The sequence below is a fragment of the Sinocyclocheilus rhinocerous genome, unplaced genomic scaffold (genome assembly GCF_001515625.1).
Source record: "Sinocyclocheilus rhinocerous isolate Xijiao unplaced genomic scaffold, SAMN03320098_v1.1 scaffold617, whole genome shotgun sequence".
NCBI classification, from domain to species: Eukaryota; Metazoa; Chordata; class Actinopteri; order Cypriniformes; family Cyprinidae; genus Sinocyclocheilus; species Sinocyclocheilus rhinocerous.
In genome coordinates, this window is record NW_015632743.1 from 149,362 (window position 1) to 165,730 (window position 16,369).

A 16,369-nucleotide genomic window follows, 5' to 3' on the forward strand; every position below is an offset into this window, starting at 1 on the left:
ACTGGCACCGCATGTGAAAAATAATTTCCCGACTGAGAAACTGCACGTGAACTCAAGTCGGAAAGCTCTAATAATACAAATCCAACAAATCTTTGTAGTAACGAGAGTGTCCATGTTGTTTTCACATTCCGACTTAAAAGCACAACTCGGGAAATGAGAGCATCCGAGGAGCGCGTGAATGCAGTAATTACACTTGCTCTGATGGCAGCAGGTAGCCTTCCGTTAACTAAGCTAAACATGCTTAAACTAAAATGCCTAAAGCTAAACTTCCATTGCATTCACATTTCTAAACCTGTCGTCCAACAAAAGAGAACATTATAAACTTTTTACTCCACAACACCAGTCAAATGCTACCTTTTGGCACTGGTATCGAAAAAAACCCAAACGATACCCAACCCTAGTTGTGAACCACTGCTCTAATTCAGGGCAGCCAACCCTGCTCTAGGAGGGCTACCATCCTGAATAATTCAGTTTGAACCAGCAGAGCTGCATATTGTCCTTAAGTAATCCTGAACACCTGGTGGTGCTGTCAATGGTAAGCAGACTGTCAAAATGAACATCTAATCCCATGAGTGTTTCATGTTCCAGGGGAGTCGGGTACTGGGTTTGTAAATGCAGGTACACCACAGCAGTTTCATTTTTTATTTCTCAACTGTTTACATGCATGCATTTTCAGGTCTGCACTGGGCGCTTTGAAAAAAAAAAAAGTGCTCACCCAGACCAGAGCAGTAATGCTGTCAATAGCTGGAAGCATAGAGCCCACACAGTAAAGTCACTATCTAACAAGTTGCAGGAATACAGAAATGCTGTCAGGAAGAAAAAAAAAATCCTAATAGCTTTGCTCACCCCACTGCAGATACTCAGCATGAGGCAAGAAGATGAAAGAGGAAGTGATGACGTGTTTACGAAGTATATATGCGAGCCACATCCTCAACATGCCAAAGGTGAAAACTTTGATATTGGGTTCGCGGCAAGAAGTGCATGAAGTCGTTTCCATCGGCACACCACTGTTATTATCATTTATTCAGAGTTATTAACTTATTATTACATAATCAGATTACTTTTTTAAGTAACTAGTAAAGTAAGTAGTTATTTAATGCAATATTAAATAATTAAATAATCTATACATATCATCTTATTATTTCCATAGCGACGCATCATGCAGGCAGTGAAAGGATTAGTATTGCTGCTTTCCATAGAAATCAGTGTGTATTTAACAAACTACAAATGTCTTTTTTTGCTAGTACTTAATTGGGTCCCACTTTATATTAAGTGGCCCTAATACCTGTGTACTTGCATAGTAACTATATGTGTACATAGTATGTAACCACAGTGTAAGTACACATTGGTACATAGTATCTACAGCTGTAATGTTTGTGTAACTACACATATGTAACAACCCACTGAATGGTATGTCTAAAATGAACTTTATGTGTTTGAAAACATTGAACAGTTGTTATATATAAAGCACTGAGCGTGTCTTTCTCTAGCTCAGCACCAGCCAAAGCGGAGAGCGTCAAAGGGTTATATATAACATTTTACTTAGCTAGTTTTAGATTGTAGACTAGTTTTTGTCATCTGTGTAAAACTTTCCTAGGTATATATTTTTGTAATAAAAATAAGCTTCTGTTTCATAAACTTGGTATTCACCTTAGGTTATAGGGTCTTTGCTATTATATTCCAATATCATTCTGCCTCAGTTAGCTAGTTATAGAGTAGTTGTTGTTTTAGATGTAGCCTACAGATGACTTATTGCTGTGTTTAATACTTTTTGTTGTTAAAATAACATTCTGTTCCATAAATGCATTGTTTGCTGGTTTATTTAGCTACTTTTCAGTACACCACATTAAGTACGCCACTTAGTACTGTAAGACTTTGAATGTTAAAGTGCAAATTAACACCTGAACACTCTTATGGGTTTGCTACTGTTACAATTAAAAATCACAGAAGGGTAAAAACATGCCAGGCAGACACTGGTATGATGTAAGCAACACCGCTACAACAAATACAATTGATAATGGGTGTGTTAGATTTATAGCGTGCGAATAATCAAGCACTGACAACAATCAGTCATATTGGCGGCACTGAGAGGCCCACCAAATAAAATTCTGCTTAGGTCCCCATAAAGGCTTGGGCCGGCCCTGGCTGTGAAGGGTCAAACTGAGGTTATCCTCTAAAACGTTCAAAAACATTTACAGTACAAACGGTCAAGGATGAAGACACACTCAGTGGAAGGTAAATCAAAAGCATTATTTTGAAAGCACTTGAGTTATGCAGAAGATTGTCAGCCTTGAAAATGTAACTCATATTTGCTGAAAGTGAAAGGCATCTGGAACAATAATGCTTTTATGGGGATTGAGTTACTGCTGCAGCTCAAATGCCTGAAGGTTTAGTATTTGAACACCGTATTGTATTAAAGCACGACAGACCAAGGTCAGACTGTCGCCGCACATTAAGTACGCCACTTAGTACTGTAAGACTTTGAATGTTAAAGTGCAAATTAACACCTGAACACTCTTATGGGTTTGCTACTGTTACAATTAAAAATCACAGAAGGGTAAAAACATGCCAGGCAGACACTGGTATGATGTAAGCAACACCGCTACAACAAATACAATTGATAATGGGTGTGTTAGATTTATAGCGTGCGAATAATCAAGCACTGACAACAATCAGTCATATTGGCGGCACTGAGAGGCCCACCAAATAAAATTCTGCTTAGGTCCCCATAAAGGCTTGGGCCGGCCCTGGCTGTGAAGGGTCAAACTGAGGTTATCCTCTAAAACGTTCAAAAACATTTACAGTACAAACGGTCAAGGATGAAGACACACTCAGTGGAAGGTAAATCAAAAGCATTATTTTGAAAGCACTTGAGTTATGCAGAAGATTGTCAGCCTTGAAAATGTAACTCATTTTTGCTGAAAGTGAAAGGCGTCTGGAACAATAATGCTTTTATGAGGATTGAGTTACTGCTGCAGCTCAAATGCCTGAAGGTTTAGCATTTGAACACCGTATTGTATTAAAGCACGACAGACCAAGGTCAGACTGTCGCCGCTGCAGATCTTCTTATGGGTTGTCAAAACATTTTGAAAGTCAGTTAGACTGTGTTCCTTAATCAGTTCAAATCATTGAGTTGCAGTTATTCAGTCATGCGTTCGGCACACAAAGAGCATCGTTAGTCCTTGATGGAGTCATACACAATGAATGCAGAGGTGAAAATCAATCAAGAGCGCAACACAAACCCAAAACATCACCATGGAAACAAGTGCGACCCTGTTAACATTCCTTCATGCCAGACTAACCTGTTTACCTGGAACTTTTCACTTCGCTCTAATGCATGATGCTCCTGCATGCTTTGTCTGTTAGCCTCCACGTGCTTTCAACCCCAGCAAACTCTTACTTTTCATTTATACAAACGCTCTTGCATTTGATAATTAGAAGACGGACATGGACAAATGTGAAGAAGTGTGGGAGACTGTCTAGAATAATCCCACCATCTGTCTCGGAGATGAACATTTCTGAATTCTTCGTTTCCAGTATCAAGTAATTTGCTTGTCTTTACTGAAAACGGAAATGTGGCATGACGTGACTCAATCGCAGCCAATAGGAACACAGCTGATGTGTAAATTACAGCTCTGTAGAGTCACATCTTGGATGAATGAGATTTCCTGGCGGGCCACAGAAGTACAAACCAAGTGCCTAAACAAAATATCCTGTTGCTCATCACAGCTGGTTAGGACAAAAACTCCGATTTAACATGAAAGAGCTTTTATCACTTGTCGCATTATTGCTTCGCGCCTGGTTAGGACACGATCTGACAGTGTCTCCTTCTGGTCCACACAGCCATGGCATTCACCACAGAGTCAGGTGTAAGCTGACATGACAGAATGATCGTCCTAAAACACAACTTACAGCAGCCATGTAGGATATTCAGCGTTATTATCAGACCTGCAAAGGGCACAGGACAGAGGACAGTCTTGGTGCATTGGTGCCAGGACAGTTGACTCTTCAGTTTTTCGGCCCTTTTTATTAAAATGTATAAGCACCTCTGATCTAGATACTGAAAAGGGCCATATATCAAACACTCACAAAACAATTTCCAGTGAAATGGCACTCCAACTATTAAGATTGGAGTAAAATGACCAGGGATCATGTTCAAAATAAATGTGATAAGACCCGACTTTCTAACACTGGGAATCTTCAGAAGGATTTCCGAATGTCTAGGAACACAAACTTTGACAGGCTTTAGTGCATTTAACTCAGTTCTCCTGATGTTTAGGAATAATGGCATCTACTCTTCTTCTTTATTACATCAAGTTTATAATCACCAAATTGGCATCATTGACACGGAAATGTGGACGGACTTGTGTTGATTCGTTCTGATGTATTTGACATGAAAGCTCAGGAGAAGTCATTTCAATAAAATGAACTGGTGAGCAAGTTCTGGATATGTTTTGCACAGTACGATGAACTCTCATTTCCAAAGCTCAAGGAAAATTGTGTTCCACATAATATGATGTATTTAAGATACAGTTAACATGATGTAGTTTCAGTTGTTATCAAAATAATAGAATTGTCCATAACCTAGGGTTAACGTGTTTTGAAAGCACAATGACAAAGCTCTAAGCTGACTGGCTGTTAGCACGCTAAAACAGCCTCAGAAGAAAGCAAGTGCAGTGTGGGAAATTTCGAAAAGGGCCTTGTATAATGCAACATTAGCAAGATTACACAGACTCTACATTCATCTCTTCTAAAGTACTGCCGCTACAGCCATCAAAGCAGAGCTTGTGCAACAAATTCATCAGCTTCTGTACAAAATATTACAATTATTGTTGACTTCAAATCATCTGCTGTGATCAGCGTTTCCTTTATAATGAGTAACCATCTGTTATCTGAGGACTACTGGATAACACTTAACTAATGACACCTTATTGTAAATGTTAGTTAATACATTAACTTAAACGAACAATGAGCAATTTATTCATTACAGTATTTATTCATCTTTGTTAACATTAGTCAATAAAAATACAATGGTAACACTTTACAATAAGGTTACATTATTATTAATGTATTAACTAACATGAACAAACAATTAACAATACGTTCGTTACAGTATTTATTAATCTTTGTTAACTTATGTTAACAAGCACAACTTTTTAATTTAAAAATGCATTAGTAAATGTTGAAATTAACATCAACTAAGATTAATAAATGCTGTAGAAGTATTGTTCATTCTTATACTGCCGCTACAGCCATCAAAGAAGAGCTTGTGCAAAAAATTCATCAGCTTCTGTACAAAATATTACAATTATTGTTGACTTCAAATCATCTGCTGTGATCAGCGTTTCCTTTATAATGAGTAACCATCTGTGAGGACTACTGGATAACACTTAACTAATGACACCTTATTGTAAATGTTAGCGAATACATTAACTTAAACGAACAATGAGCAATTTATTCATTACAGTATTTATTCATCTTTGTTAACATTAGTCAATAAAAATACAATGGTAACACTTTACAATAAGGTTACATTATTATTAATGTATTAACTAACATGAACAAACAATGAACAATACGTTCGTTACAGTATGTATTAATCTTTGTTAACTTATGTTAACAAGCACAACTTTTTAATTTAAAAATGCATTAGTAAATGTTGAAATTAACATCAACTAAGATTAATAAATGCTGTAGAAGTATTGTTCATTCTTAGTTCAAGTTAACTAAAGTAGTTAAATATATAGTTCAGTCATGAAACTCTTCCGAGCAGCTGATTGGTTTACTCAAAGCCAATTGCTCATCCAATCATTTGCTCATTCCTATCTACGTAACCTATTTATTCCTGACTTGTATCGAATCAGTCATTGCAGCGCGCCATGGGATTTCGCTAACCCTCCACCTTCCCCAGCACCACCTGCCGAGATCTGCTCGGGGGTTCTCCCTAGAGGTCTTCACGGGGCCACTTGGATCCGAAAACCCGAGGTCCGACCCGAGACCCTTGCAGCAGTCTGAATTCAAATCACCATTCAAATCACCATCACCAGCAGAAATATAGCGGTGTCCCTGGTAATGCTTGTATACAAAGCTGCACTGTCCTTATAAAGCCTACTTTATTAGGCATTATAGTGGGGCAGTTGTGGCCTAATGGTTAGAGAGCTGGACTTGTAGACTTGGACTTGTGGACTTGCAAGGCATCGGACCCCCAATTGCACCCCAGGTGCAGCAGCAAAAATAAATACATGAATAAATAAATAAAAAAAGGCTGCTCCGGGTTTGTGTTCACAGTGTGTGTGTGTGTTGTTTGAAACTCTTCCGAGCAGCTGATTGGTTTACTCAAAGCCAATTGCTCATCCAATCATTTGCTCATTCCTATCTACGTAACCTATTTATTCCTGACTTGTATCGAATCAGTCATTGCAGCGCGCCATGGGATTTCGCTAACCCTCCACCTTCCCCAGCACCACCTGCCGAGATCTGCTCGGGGGTTCTCCCTAGAGGTCTTCACGGGGCCACTTGGATCCGAAAACCCGAGGTCCGACCCGAGACCCTTGCAGCAGTCTGAATTCAAATCACCATTTCACATGCATTTCAGATGTATCCTTACTCCAGCAGCAGCAGCAGCAGCAACGTAGCAGATCTAGTCCGCCAAGACCAAGCCTATGCACATTCCATGCTTACTAATAAATGCTGGTAAAATTCATTCCGAGAGTTGTCATGATTGAAATGCATCGGACCCCCAATTGCACCCCAGGTGCAGCAGCAAAAATAAATACATGAATAAATAAATAAAAAAAGGCTGCTCCGGGTTTGTGTTCACAGTGTGTGTGTGTGTTGTTTACTACTCACTGCTGTGTGTGTGCGCGCTTGAATGGGTAAAATGCAGAGCACAAATTCTGAGTATGGGTTATTATACTTGGCTACACAACACTTCACTTCGGAGATAAGAACATCGGACCCCCAATTGCTCCCCAGGTGCAGCAGCAAAAATAAATAAATAAATAAAAAAAGGCTGCTCCGGGTTTGTGTTCACAGTGTGTGTGTGTGCGTTGTTCACTACTCACTGCTGTGTGTGTGCGCACTTGAATGGGTTAAATGCAGAGCACAAATTCCAAGTATGGGACACCATACTTGTAAATGTTGAAATTAACAGTTGGTCTTAACAAAAACAGCAGATGGGCTGATTGAAAATGCTAATTAATTTTCTGTTTATGGAATGGCAGAAATATAGCGGTGTCCCTGGTAATGCTTGTATACAAAGCTGCACTGTCCTTATAAAGACTACTTTATTAGGCATTATAGTGGGGCAGTTGTGGCCTAACATGCTTACTAATAAATGCTGGTAAAATTCTTTCCGAGAGTTGTCATGATTGAACTAAAGTTAACTAATCAACCTTGAAGTTTTACCAATACAATTGTACATTGTTAGTCCATGTTAGCTCAGGTCCATTCACTGATACAACTTTTGATTTTAATAATGCATTAGTAAATGTTGAAATTTTCTGAGTATGGGTTATTATACTTGGCTACACAACACTTCACTTCGGAGATAAGATAAAATAAAAAAATTGCCATCAAAAATTTTCTGAAGACAATTCTGAAGCTCATATTCAAAGACTCAAATTTGATACAACTGAATTTAAAGTCTGCATCAAATCAAAATTGACACTACTTTGTTAACGTACATTGCTAGTCTTGAGGTGAACAATTAATCTGTGCAAGTTAATCCACAGAAGAAAAAAAAAAAGATTAATCAAAATCTGAACATTTGCTACCATTCTGGAATGGCATTGCTTATCTGAAGACGGCTTGGGCAGAATATCCTTAACCACATTGCACCAACCGTTAGTTTGCTGCAAGCGGTAGATGGTGAGGAGGAGTGCTGAAACCCCACCCTCTATTCAATATTCCACTTCAGTTGGAAACATGTCACAATACGGAAGTAAAGTCAGCAGCAACTTCCGGTTCAGGTGGACTTTAAGACTTTTTAAGGACCTGTGGGTACCCTGCCTTAAGTTTCATTATTGAACAGATATGCTTAACATCCATATTCGGTCGAATGTCTATACACGTAGGACTGGCGTCTGGTAGACATGGCCCTAAACTGGCCTTATTTTGAAAGGCTTCCTTAACACCAACCACTCCTTTAGTCATTCATACAGACATCCCACTGACTAGTAGATCTATGACTGTGCAGTTTTGCATATCCCTATGCTGTAATATGTGTTCGTAAGGATTAACAAATGTGTTTGACCAACCCTTCTGACCTCATTCTTAATGACACATTTGGAGAACGAGAGCGTGTGAATAAGTGACAGGTCACAGGCCAGCACAAAGACAGCAGAGCCTTTACCTCCATACTGACTGATATCAAACACCACAGGCAAAAGGTGATATTAAGCACATCTATCTCTGTCAAAGATATTCAATTACTACAGGGCAATTTCCTTATGCGCACTGGAGAACGGGCCTGGTTGTCTGATCATGTAATTTAAGTTATTTATCTGATATACAGTTTTCATAAAACAAATGATGAGGACATGTTCGTGAATTGTTTTCATTATGACACTAATTATAAAGTATTTTTGCTTTCATTTTAAAAGCTCAATGTAACCTTGACCCCATGTGAAACGCCGATTCAACAAAACATCCTGTGACATTGAGTATTAAAGTCAACACGAGACGCCATTCGCAACCCATGTTACTTCTCTAATGTGGCGAATAACAGGATATTCAATGACAAAACAGTGTAAGGCAGGACTTGAATTTGTCCATGGGGAACTGAGGTGAATGGAAACCATGCCTAAATCTTCGTTTGGCCTTTAGTCAACATTATTCAAGCCTAGCTGGTGTTGGCCGAATGGAAAGTTGTCTGCCTCCTAATAAACAAGGTAATAAAAGAACTCAATCGCCTCTCAATAAATGTCTGTTGTGATCTGCACTCTGTTAGTCAGTACATGTGTGTTTCCTTTTCAGACATCAAAGATATTGTAGCACCTGATGACTGTTGGATGTGCTGCGACATAACATAATGTGCATTATTATAACATAATGTGCGACATAGTGTGTGTGTAAGAGCAGCTCAGGTGCTGAAGTAACCTGGCACACATCAAAGATAGAAAGATCAAAACTGGCTTAGTTTAGCTTCTTTAGTGTGTGTATGTGTGCAACAGTGTGCTTCTTCAACATAAATGTGACTCCTTGGCATTTTGCTGAAAATGTCATTAATAGCCTACTTTAAAACAAAAAAATAGTGTGATGGGTTGGTGTGTGGAGGGGTTATTATAAACTCTCTGTAAACACAGCTGTCACTTTCCTGACTTTCTCTCTGTGTGTGTTTTAGAGTAGACAGCTTCATTCATTATAATGGGAGCGATTTAGATTTGACACACTGCAAGGTCCGACTGAGAAAATTTGCCAGCCATGAATCTGTATTTTTCATTATTTTTATCACTATGACAATGGAATTATTTGGCTTCTTTTCTTTCCTAAATATTCACATAAATAGTGCAGGCAATTGTGTCACTCGCAGTATTGTCTATGAGATAAGCCAGTCTCCTTCAGGAAAACTGCACCTGCCACAAAGACATTCAGATTAACACAACAGAAAGTTTTCTTTGTATAAAAAGAGAGGATTCGAGGCTTACAAGCAGTCCCAACAAACCACGACACGTTTGTAGTGCAAAACTGAACAGAAAAAAATTACATTCCTCACCATATAAATGGCTGTGCAGCAGATGCCCATAAGGAACTTTTTATAGAACAATATAACAAGTTGTCGGCAAATAGAGCTGATAAAAGTTACAGAAACTAAAATAAACTTTTTATGAGCATGAGGATAAAGCAGAAGGATTGCTTGTGCCTGGCAAATTAAACGGCAGTCTTTTTTGAGATCTGCAAGAAACACGGTGTTCCTCCTACCTCTATGAAAAGTCATAATATTGCCAAAACCAGGAAAAGTCAACAGAATTGTAGGAGCATTCACTCTGATGGCTTTTTTATGTAGATACGAAGGTATACGTTTTGTTCCAAACCCAAGTGAGCTGCTTCAGCCTGATTTCCATCCAACTAGTTTGATGCACATTTTAAAAAGTGTGCAAGAAATCCTGAAGGGAAATGCCTGAAATGTGAATAAACTCGCATAAACATTTAGGCTAATGCACTTGGCAAAGGTGGCTTATCTAGAGTTTCACATTAGTTGAATATGTGCATTAAAGTGATGGTGCATTATTCACATAAACAATGATGTGTTTTTTTACCATTTGGCTGCCAATATGCTCATTGGTCAATTCATTAGGCCTCACAGCCTGGTAATAGGGATGCACCGAATGTTCGGCAACCGAAATTATTAACCGAATAAGCGAAAAGACAGAATAAATTGTACCGAACAAAGACGTGACGCGATCAAATTGAGGCGCGCGCTAATGCAGCAAACATGACGGCAGTGTGGAAACATTTAAAGCTGTCTGAGAAAGTACACGCAGGAATTGCACGTGTTCAAATAGCGCTGCACGAGCTCGCGGCGGCAGGGTTCAAGGTTCAAAGTCCAAAGCGCGAGGGAAATCTGCGCTGAAACTGTGTTACTCGTCAGCTGCTCAGTAAGGCATGTGACAATGCGATACGTGCAACAAACGTCTTCCCAAATTCGTAATGAGAATCATTTGTCAACAAAAAGAAGCACTGAGATCTTCCTGTGCGTTTCTGCCAAAATAAAAGTTGAGAAAAAGCAAGAACTTCATCAACATTAATAAATGTTATTGTAATTTTACTGTTGTTCTGTAAAATAAAATAAAATGATAATGAAAATAATAATTACAACAGCTCTATTAATACATTTATTGTAACATTTACACATAGTGTTCAGACTAGGATCTATAATATTTTCTAATGTTTTAAAATAAGTCTTTTCTGCTCATCAAGGCTGCATTTATTTGTACGGCAAAACATACATGCCTGATTCAAGAAGGGGGTCTAAAAAATGGGCAAAACATATTATTTTACTAACTTATTAGTTTTAAGTTAAGTTGTGTTTTATTGGTATAATGTCTGCTAGAATGTTAAAAAATGTTCAGTGTTAAGTAAATATTTTTAAATTGTTGTTTTGTAAATGATTTTTTCTTTGAAAAGCAAGACAAAACAGTAAAAAGCACATTTTGGCTATTTAATTTATGCAATGGTGAAAAAAATGTGAGTTGAAAAAACGTGTTCGGTATTCGGCCTTCGGCCCAGTGTTTCATTTTGTTCGGCTTCGGCCAAGAATTTTCATTTCGGTGCATCCCTACCTGATAAAGATCAAAAAAGTATTTTTGAATTCGCAGAAAGGCTAAATGCGAAACATTTAGGATGAAAACCCAGCTACTGTCTCTTGCCTAGATAGGCAGCATCTAATTTGAAATGGACATTTTACATTTATGCATTTGTCCAAAGCATCACTGCACACTTTTTGCCATTATGTATGATCCCTGGGGATCAAACCCATGACCTTGATGTTGCTAGCGCCATGCTCTACCAGCACTATAACAGGTGAGCAAACAGATTGACTGATTTCTATGGTTATACATATGCAAAAAGCTCATTGGATTTCAAGTCACGCGACATCAGATTAACATAATTTCGCTTTGTCCTTTGTCTTGGATTTCTTCTTTCACTGAGCTCATTGCAACACATTCTAAGATTGCATTCACTACAAAGGATACATACAGTGCTGCCTTACAATTTGGCTAAATAAAGCTGTCTTAGGAGGCAGCAAAGTTAAGTTTCCTGTTGCTTTGGACCAAAACTCAAGACAAAGCTCACTAGGTTGCAGAACAACTGTGTACAGACTCTAATTCTTTACCTAACAGCGAAAGACCAGATGGACTGGATATTGTTCAGCGCCAAAGAGGGAAGTCTGACACGGCTCTGCTATCAGCGGATGCACATAAGCGCTTTAGAAAGGGTTGAATGAGCCTATCGTTTTGAAATGCTGAAGAGATTTGGATTTGGTGGAATGGCTTGTTCTATAAAAATCCTATAGCTGCCGGGCTGATCAACAACATGGTGTCAAAGTCGTTTAACATTTCCAGAGGCAGGGCTCCTCTGTCCTCTGTATAAGTGCCAATGAACCTTTTGTAGAGCATAAAATAGCCTTTGTGCTATTGATGTCTTACTCTATCTAAACTGCCTTGACACATCTAATCATGCTTTACTAAGTCTTATTGACACATTTAGGAAAACATCAGGCTGCAAGATTAATAAGCCTCATGATACTTCATTACCCATATAGAATTACTACTCTGAAAATGCACCTACTACTAATACATATGGACCGACAGATGGTGGATTTGAATGTCTTAATAAAGAATCAAATTTAAGAGTTTAGATCTAAGCTGCTGCAACATACCTTGTTACAGCAAAAAAAATAAATGGTGGTTTCCATTGGTTCCGCTGGTTTCAGGGTCTCTCTCTTTCAAAATGAGAGCTCATGTGAGGGACGCTGAGATGCCCAAACTGAACACAAGATTGAAATGATTGCAGTGCATCTATCTAATGTGCACCAGCGATGTTACATTATGACGACATTCTCGACAGCTGTGTAATGTATGAGGTTCAGAGGTTCTGTATCACACATTACAGTAAAAGAAAGTCAAATTCAGAGCAGCTATGAGACGCTGATTGAAACATCATATCAGCAGAGAAAATGCATTATGCTGTATAAATAGAGGGCTTCTGAGGACACCTCCTGTAATACATTTTTAAACCTATTGACGTGATTGATCAGTTGTCATGCAGGAATGTGGTGTGTATGACCTTTACCTTGCATTTGCAGAAAGACTGAACAATATTGGAAAAATCAAGCAACCGGATGGGTGTTTTTATGATTTCTGCAGCTTTAATGATGCAATTTTAGATGCCTCTCTCTTCAGTTTTGTTTCTAATCAGTCACGTTGACGCCCAGCTTGTGTTTTCAATCCGGCACACCTGCAGAGAACCTCGCGTGTGTTTATCCTCATGGGACCTGCTTTGGTCCTCTATAGAGGATATTTGTTTTTTGTAAATTTGTCTGTGGCCATATATACAACATTTTACAGCCACTTGCCTGGTGCATTTTGGGCTTTCAGAGAAATCAAACGTTGGGGGGTTTGGCTATGGGAATTGAATTTTCTTAAAGGGGTCATTTGATGCGATTTCAATTTTTCCTTTCTCTTTGGAGTGTTACAAGCTCTTGGTGCATGCATTTTATGGAGGATTGTTTACTGATCCTGGGAGAGTAACGTTAGACTTTTCAGACCGATGAGCTTTGTAAAAATCGACACGTTTCAGAAAGGCGGGGCATAGAGGAGAAACAATAATGTACAGTATGTGGAAAATAATGTGTTTTTTTTTACTTTAAACGCATAAACACATTTCATTACACCCACGTTTCAGAAAGGCGGGGCATAGAGGAGAAACAATAATGTACAGTATGTGGAAAATAATGTGTTTTTTTTTACTTTAAACCGCATAAACACATTTCATTTCACCAAATACACAAAATAATGTTCTTTTTAGCAGCATCATATGACCCCTTTAATGGCTGCACAGTCCATTTTATGAGGGTTTCTGCAGGTTTTAAGACTCTTTAAGACCAAGTAACGAAAATTTAAGGCATTAAAGATCAGTTTGGTCTCTGAATGTAAATCTTGTAAGTCTTGAATTAGCAGCGCTTCAAAGTTTGAAAATACAGCTTCTAATATATCTCCATCACTTTTGAATTAATTTGACAATAAATAAGTAAATAAAACCCCTTGTTTTCCAGTGCTTTGATTTAACATATTTTTAGGCCTCAATTTGTAGAAGGATTCTTTAAAATAAACGTCTCAGTCTCAACATTCAGTGACTGTTTGAAACTACTTTTTGTTGAACTTATTTAAGACTTTGTAAAAAATAAAAATAAAATAATAGCAAATCACTGTTTATTCAGATCTGAATGAACTAGCAGGACCTAGAATCATTTTTATTATGGGAAAAATATGAAATTTGGTGCATTTTTGGTGCATTTTTTGCATTGAAATTTGGTGTTGTTGATATTTCTATGATGTAAATATGTAATGTAAAAATGCTTATAATAGTATAACAGACTACTTGCATAAAATGCATATAAATATCAGTTCTTAATCTGTATCTCTCAATATTATATCTTAGTAAGATGATATTTTAAATGCTTAGTTTGATGATCAAAGCTCTGTCATTTTTATTGTGGCGGCGAAACAAATAATGCAATGCAACACTGATGATTTAGAGATGAACAAAAATCCTTCCTCAAAAGCTTGATGATCATATGTGATACTCAACAATTTAACATGATTTTTCTCAAAATAATAGAAGTGTGTAATTCATAATTCACGTTTACTTCACACAAAACAAAAAGTCTGTTGTTGGCTGAGCATTTTGTCTAGATTTGAGCAGCTAGTAGTCTCATAAAGACTCAATAACAGTTTCGTTTTCAGCTTGATAGCATTCGTGTGCATACACATCGTATAATACCGCATTAGCCATGGATTATTACAGCCATAAACTGAAATGCTTATGAGGGAGCCTGAATGACGAGCCTAAACCAAACCCTGAATTTGCAGTCACAGTGCGTTTCTCTTCTAGCGGTTTGTATTTGTGTCAGACTCACCCCTATAGGCTGGAAGATAAGACCATCGACTTCATGGCTGACCTGCGAGGTGAAACTGCCCTCCAGGAGCTGTGAACAAAGCAAAAGACAATGAGAATATATAATGTGTATATAGTACAAAGAACATGTAGCCTATAGGCAGAGACACTCTCCAGGAGAGCACAAGGTCAGACTGCTTCCACAAACACAGAGATGTTTCGAAAGAGCCACAGAGTTTAGTCTTTTAGAGGAAACCAACATTTGAACGGCTCACTGCTTGCAAATTAAACTGGGCTTTGTGAACACATATAAAAAAATGTGCATTTGCATGCAAGCATTAGTGTCTGGCCAAATTCATCATAGAAACTGTGACGAGTGAAAATACTGTGGCACTATCATAACATTGTGCTGTTTGTTTGGGGCTGTTTGACCAACCAATGGCAGGGCAGTATGTAAATTCAGAGCCTTAAAGGAATAGAAAGGAATAGGAAAAATGGCTCGTATTAACTCGTGAGACTTCCGTTCATCTTAGAAATGCAAATGAAGATGTTTTAATGAAACCAGAGCGACATCAGTTCATTACACCAAAACTTTGACAGCTGAAAAAGTTCATTAAGAGATCGCAAGAGTAATCCATATGAATAGAGCGGTTTGATCAAAGTCTTCCAAAGAGGCACGATCACTTTATATGATGAAGAGATTGCATTTAGACTTTATTCACATATAACCACACAGAGCACATCAAATACGGCAAATGGAAGCTTAAATCAATAAGGCTTGTTTTTGCGTGTCACACAAGCACTTTGAGCTTCTGCAAGAACCAATGAGGTTTGACCTTGCAAGTCAAGCAATTACATTTGAGCTTCTGATTACCATATCTGATGTGTTCATTTGATGTTTGTGTGTTGATGAATGTTTATATGGGGCACAAAAGCCTAATATAAATCGGTTCATTTTATAAAGCTATCATTTATGATCTCTTAATGAGTTTTTGAAGTGTCAACGTTTTGAGTGAATAGACAGAAAACTCTCAGGTTTCATCAAAAACGTGTTCTTTTTGTTTTGAAGATGAACAGAAGTCTTATGTGTTTGGAACAACACGAAGGCGAGTAACCGATCACAATTTTCATTTGGGGTGAAATGGCCCTTTAAATGCTCATGAATAATTTAAGTTTACATGAAACATTTGCAACGCATTTAGCTTCCAAAATATGATGTACTTGCGAGTGTTACTGGATATGCAATGAGAAAAATGAGTAACACTTTAGATTAGGGAACATATTCACTAAATAAGAGTTTTCGCTCAATAATAATTTGCTGGTCTGGACTATATGCTCCACTAGGAATCAAGTAGATTAAAAACAAAATCAGAGGGTCTGGTGAGTGGTTTCAGAGGTGGAGCAAGTAATTACACATTTAATTAAAGACACAAAGACAAACACAATCCGTGTATCATTCGATCATTCGTTTTTTGATTTAATATTGAAAGTAGAAAAATGAGAAAACAGCTCCTTTTTCGTTTTTTTGTTTTTTTCCAAAAAACGAAAAATGAAAATTCAGCTTAAATGTTCGTTTTTCGTTCATGGGTGGAAAAATGAATAAACAGCTTGAATATTCGATTTCTACATGTGGGCGGGAATTAAACGCCCCTTTCTGCCCTCAGCCGAAGATCAAACCGTGCCATCATCAGTTCTTCTGCAGTATCACGCAGCAGAATAATAGTCCTCCACTGCTGCAGTTGTACGGATT

At 38.0% G+C, this 16,369-nt stretch overlaps 1 protein-coding gene across 1 annotated transcript in view; it reads right to left on the bottom strand.

Annotated features, from left to right (window-relative positions):
* LOC107742988 (mRNA-capping enzyme) overlaps positions 1-16,369 on the bottom strand; it is a 119,045-nt gene that overhangs the window by 39,770 nt on the left and 62,906 nt on the right. The window contains exon 12 of the mRNA XM_016556081.1: positions 14,642-14,710. Within this exon, the coding sequence (XP_016411567.1) occupies positions 14,642-14,710 (69 nt within the window). The remainder of the gene's footprint in view (positions 1-14,641; positions 14,711-16,369) is intronic.